This window comes from Rutidosis leptorrhynchoides, chromosome 3 (genome assembly GCF_046630445.1).
Source record: "Rutidosis leptorrhynchoides isolate AG116_Rl617_1_P2 chromosome 3, CSIRO_AGI_Rlap_v1, whole genome shotgun sequence".
Lineage (NCBI taxonomy): Eukaryota > Viridiplantae > Streptophyta > Magnoliopsida > Asterales > Asteraceae > Rutidosis > Rutidosis leptorrhynchoides.
Genome location: NC_092335.1, coordinates 158,930,623 through 158,934,470, shown reverse-complemented (window position 1 = coordinate 158,934,470; position 3,848 = coordinate 158,930,623). Strand labels below are relative to the sequence as shown.

Below are 3,848 nucleotides of genomic sequence, written 5' to 3'. Positions count from 1 at the left end.
ACCTAAAACTAGTAAAACCCTCATAATTAAACTGCACCAGTCGATCCCTCCTCTCCCTCCTACTGCCGTCGCCATACTCACGCCCACACACATCAAACTTCAATTTTTGGCCAAGCCTTGAACATCAAACTTCTAATTCTCGTAGTCCTCTTCGCGTGTGTGTCGTTAATTTTGTGATCAAAGGTTGCATTACTCGGCTATAATCCGTACAAGTAATTGTCCACTTTTTAACCCGAGCTTTATTTGAAGGTATTAATTGTTTCCACTGTAAAATATTGTTGTTACGTAGAAGTTAAGCTAAGCACTGGGACCAGAGTTAACATTCCGTTAAAGGGATTTTTGACGGGGTGTTACACGATCGAGGAATTAAAACAATTATTATATGAAAATTCGTATAACGGTAGTTGCACATCCCAACTTCCTCCAAAATCGATAACACATGCTCAAAGCATATCTTCTAAGGTTTAAATTGTCCTCTCACTCTGCCCATCGGTTTAAGGGTGAAAAGTGGTACTAATGTGCAATTTAGTACCTAAGTCTTCTTGAAATTTTCTCCAAAATCGTGAAGTAAAACGCGTATCTCGGTCGGAGACAATAGAAACTGGTACACCGTGTCTAGTTACAACTTCTTTCATATAAATATCAGCTAATGCTTTCGAGGATGAGGCTTCCTTAATTGGGAGAAAAATAGCACTCTTAGTTAACCTATCGACAATAACCTATATTGCATCGTCTTGGCTCGGTGTTCTAGGTAACTTTGTAATTAGATCCATGGTAATTTTCTCCCATTTCCATATGGGTATCTCTAATGGTTGCAATTTACCATAGGGTATTTGATGCTCCACCTTTACCTGAGAGCATGTTAAACACTTCTGAACATACTTAACGATATCTCTCTTCATTCCCGGCCACCAACAATCTCTTTTCATGTCCTTGTACCTCTTGGTAACACCGGGGTGTATAGAATATCTTGATTTGTGAGCCGATTCCAATAACTTTTCCAGACGCGAGAGTCGAAATTTGAGTAACCCGAATATCTTCAAGAATGGCAGGTGTAACTACCAAAGCAAGACATTTCACTTTTAAAGGTAGGTGAATTGTCTTCCTACTAAGAGCATCGGCGACTATATTAGCCTTACCAGGGTGATAAAGGATATCACATTCATAATCCTTTACCAAATCTAACCACTTCATCTATCGATTATTCAAATCACGTTGATCAAAGAAATATTCCAGGTTCTTATGGTCTGAATAAATCATAAAAATGCACTCCATATAAATAGTGCCGCCATATCTTTAAAGCAAAAACAACAGCTGCTAACTCGAGATCATGAGTTGGGTAACGTTCTTCATGTGGTTTAACTTGACGAGAAGCGTAAGAAATAACTTTGCCCCGTTGCATTAAAACGCACCCGAGACCCTTCTTAGACGCATCACAATATACTACCAAATCCTCAGTCCCTTCAGGCAGGACCAAGATAGGGGCTTGCACTAACTTCTCCTTCAATGGTTCATTTTTGTTAGTGAGTTTGGTTAGAGGAGTAGCTATCCTGGAGAAATCTTGAATAAATCTCCAGTAATAGCCTACTAAACCCAAGAAACTCCTTACTTCAGAAGGGTTCGACCGAGGATTCCATTCTTAATACTGCTTCAACTTTTGACGGGTCCACCTGAATTCCGTCAGAGTTTATCACATGCCCCAGAACATGCACTTCACGCAACCAAAATTCGTATTTTGAAAATTTAGCAAACAGCCTCTGACTACGTAAAGTTTCTAACACCTGCTTCAAATGTAGTGCATGCTTTTCTTCACTCTTAGAATAAACAAGGATATCATCGATAAAAATAATATCCGACTTATCTAACATAGGTTTTCACACTCTATTCATTAGATCCATAAATGCTGCAGGCGCGTTAGTTAACCCAAAAGGCATCACAATGAATTCATAATGCCCATTGTAACGACCCTGGAATTTCCAACGTTTATTTATTAATAATTATTATTATTAATACGTGTGATTAAACAAATGTACGTTATTACATTTATATGTTGCCATGATTGCCCGAACTTGACTTTTAAGTGCCCGAAACGTCTTTGTGACTCCCGGAACTTGCACGAATAATATTTTCAAGTATTATTTACATTCATGATTAGTTTATTAATCATTTTAATTAACTAAGGTTGTTGGTTAATTACTTGGGCTTTAATTGGTTTAACTTGTGATTTATTTGAACTTGGACTTTGTTAGTGTAATGGACTCATGTTATTGGACTTCCAAGCCCACCCTACATTTTGTAATGGACCATTTAGCCCACTCTTGCAACTTGTAAGCACCATTTAACATGTAACTAGTTAGTTAACTTAGTAAAGAATCAAGTTACTTGTTCATTCCCATGCAAACACCCATTTTATCCAACTTTTGAAGCTTTACATGCTAGAGACCACCAAACAAAAACCCTCCCCCCTTTGTGAGCTGCAGCTGGCCGAAATCTTGAGGCCTTGGGAGTGCCTTTTTGTTTCATTTTATGCAATACTACTTCACTTGTATTCCCTCCCATTCAAACACACACATACTTGCAACTCTTTTTCCTCTCTTTTCTCTCTAAACCTTGTAAGTAACTTGAGTTCTTCTTCTTCTTTTTTTTCTTGATAAAACCGAATCCTAAAGTCATCCATCATCATCATTTGTTAATTGTTACTTGTTCTTGATTATTGTTTAACTACTTGTCTTTGATAATTGTTGCTACTTACTTTCATGTTACAAGAATAAACTTACTAGTTTGATTCTTCATTTTTATCTTGTTATAACAAGAACAACAAGAACATAATCTATCTAGTTATGTTCTACCTTATTTGTTTCAAAAGATTATAAAGTTCATGGTTGAAAGACATACTTGTAAGTCATGGAAGTAAACTTAAAGTTTACTTTACTTAAAGATCAACTTTGGTTGAATCTTTAAAGTATGAGCAACCCTTGAACTAATTACTTGTTTAATTAACTTGTTTCTTTATTTTATACACTTTAATTTCATGTAGTTAGTTTATATGGTCAAGTACTACAAGTTAGTCTTGATCTAATATCTCTTGAACAAATTAAGTTAACTTTGAAAGTTCAAGAACACACAAACTAGTTTCTTTAAATATAACTTTGAATCTAGACTTTTGAGTCTTGGATCTTCAAGATCAAACTAAGAACTATGTTCTACTACTTATGATCTTGATTAGTTGGTTTACTTTCAAGTTTGTAACTTATTATTAGTCTTATAGTTCATGTATGTGTTAGATCTAAGACTTTGATGTAACTTTGGTTCATCAAACTTCATACAACTCTTAAGTGAGTTGTGCTTCATGTCTTAGACTTGCACTAGGGTTATGATGGTCAAGACTTGGTTAAGATGATGTAGATACATCAATGAGTTGTACACTTGAAGCTATATGCATCAAGGATGAGAACCATGATGAACATCAAGCACCAAGACCACCGGAACCCTTTTAAACTCACTGTTCTGTCCAAAACCTACTGACCTGATGATTCTGGAACAGACCAGTAGACCTGGGCTGTTCTAACCTTGATTTTTAGATAGAACTTTTCGAGTAGATAACTTTTCATATAGGACTCGTCTTAATCCGAGTTACGGTTTAGGATTTATGGCCCTCCGATCGTTACTATGTCCTTTAACGTTGTGCAGAAATTTCTGACCTACTCGCACTTAGACCGTCGGCACGGTCAAACCAAGACGAGTTTGCTTCTGTAAATTTTACCACACTTAAGGGACTCATAGACGGAGCCATGGCCACTGGTCTCACCTTAATTCAGTAAGGGTAGAGGCTGTGGTGACTGATCGAA

General features: G+C 36.7%; 1 protein-coding gene across 1 annotated transcript; it reads right to left on the bottom strand.

Annotated features, from left to right (window-relative positions):
• Positions 1 to 719: 719 nt before the first annotated feature.
• Positions 720 to 1,194, bottom strand: LOC139900533 (uncharacterized). The gene is made up of 2 exons (XM_071883299.1): positions 940 to 1,194; positions 720 to 851 (listed from the first exon to the last, which is right to left on the bottom strand). Exons 1-2 carry the CDS (start codon positions 1,192 to 1,194, stop codon positions 720 to 722), a joined length of 387 nt encoding a protein of 128 aa, XP_071739400.1.
• Between the last annotated feature and the right edge of the window lie 2,654 nt (positions 1,195 to 3,848).

Excerpts from the sequence above, each read along its gene's own strand:
- LOC139900533 (XM_071883299.1), bottom strand. The coding sequence starts at position 1,194 with ATGAAGTGGTTAGATTTGGTAAAGGATTATGAATGTGATATCCTTTAT. Across the intron at positions 852-939 it reads CACCCCGGTGTTACCAAGAG|GTAAAGGTGGAGCATCAAAT; the intron begins GTACAAGGACAT and ends ACATGCTCTCAG.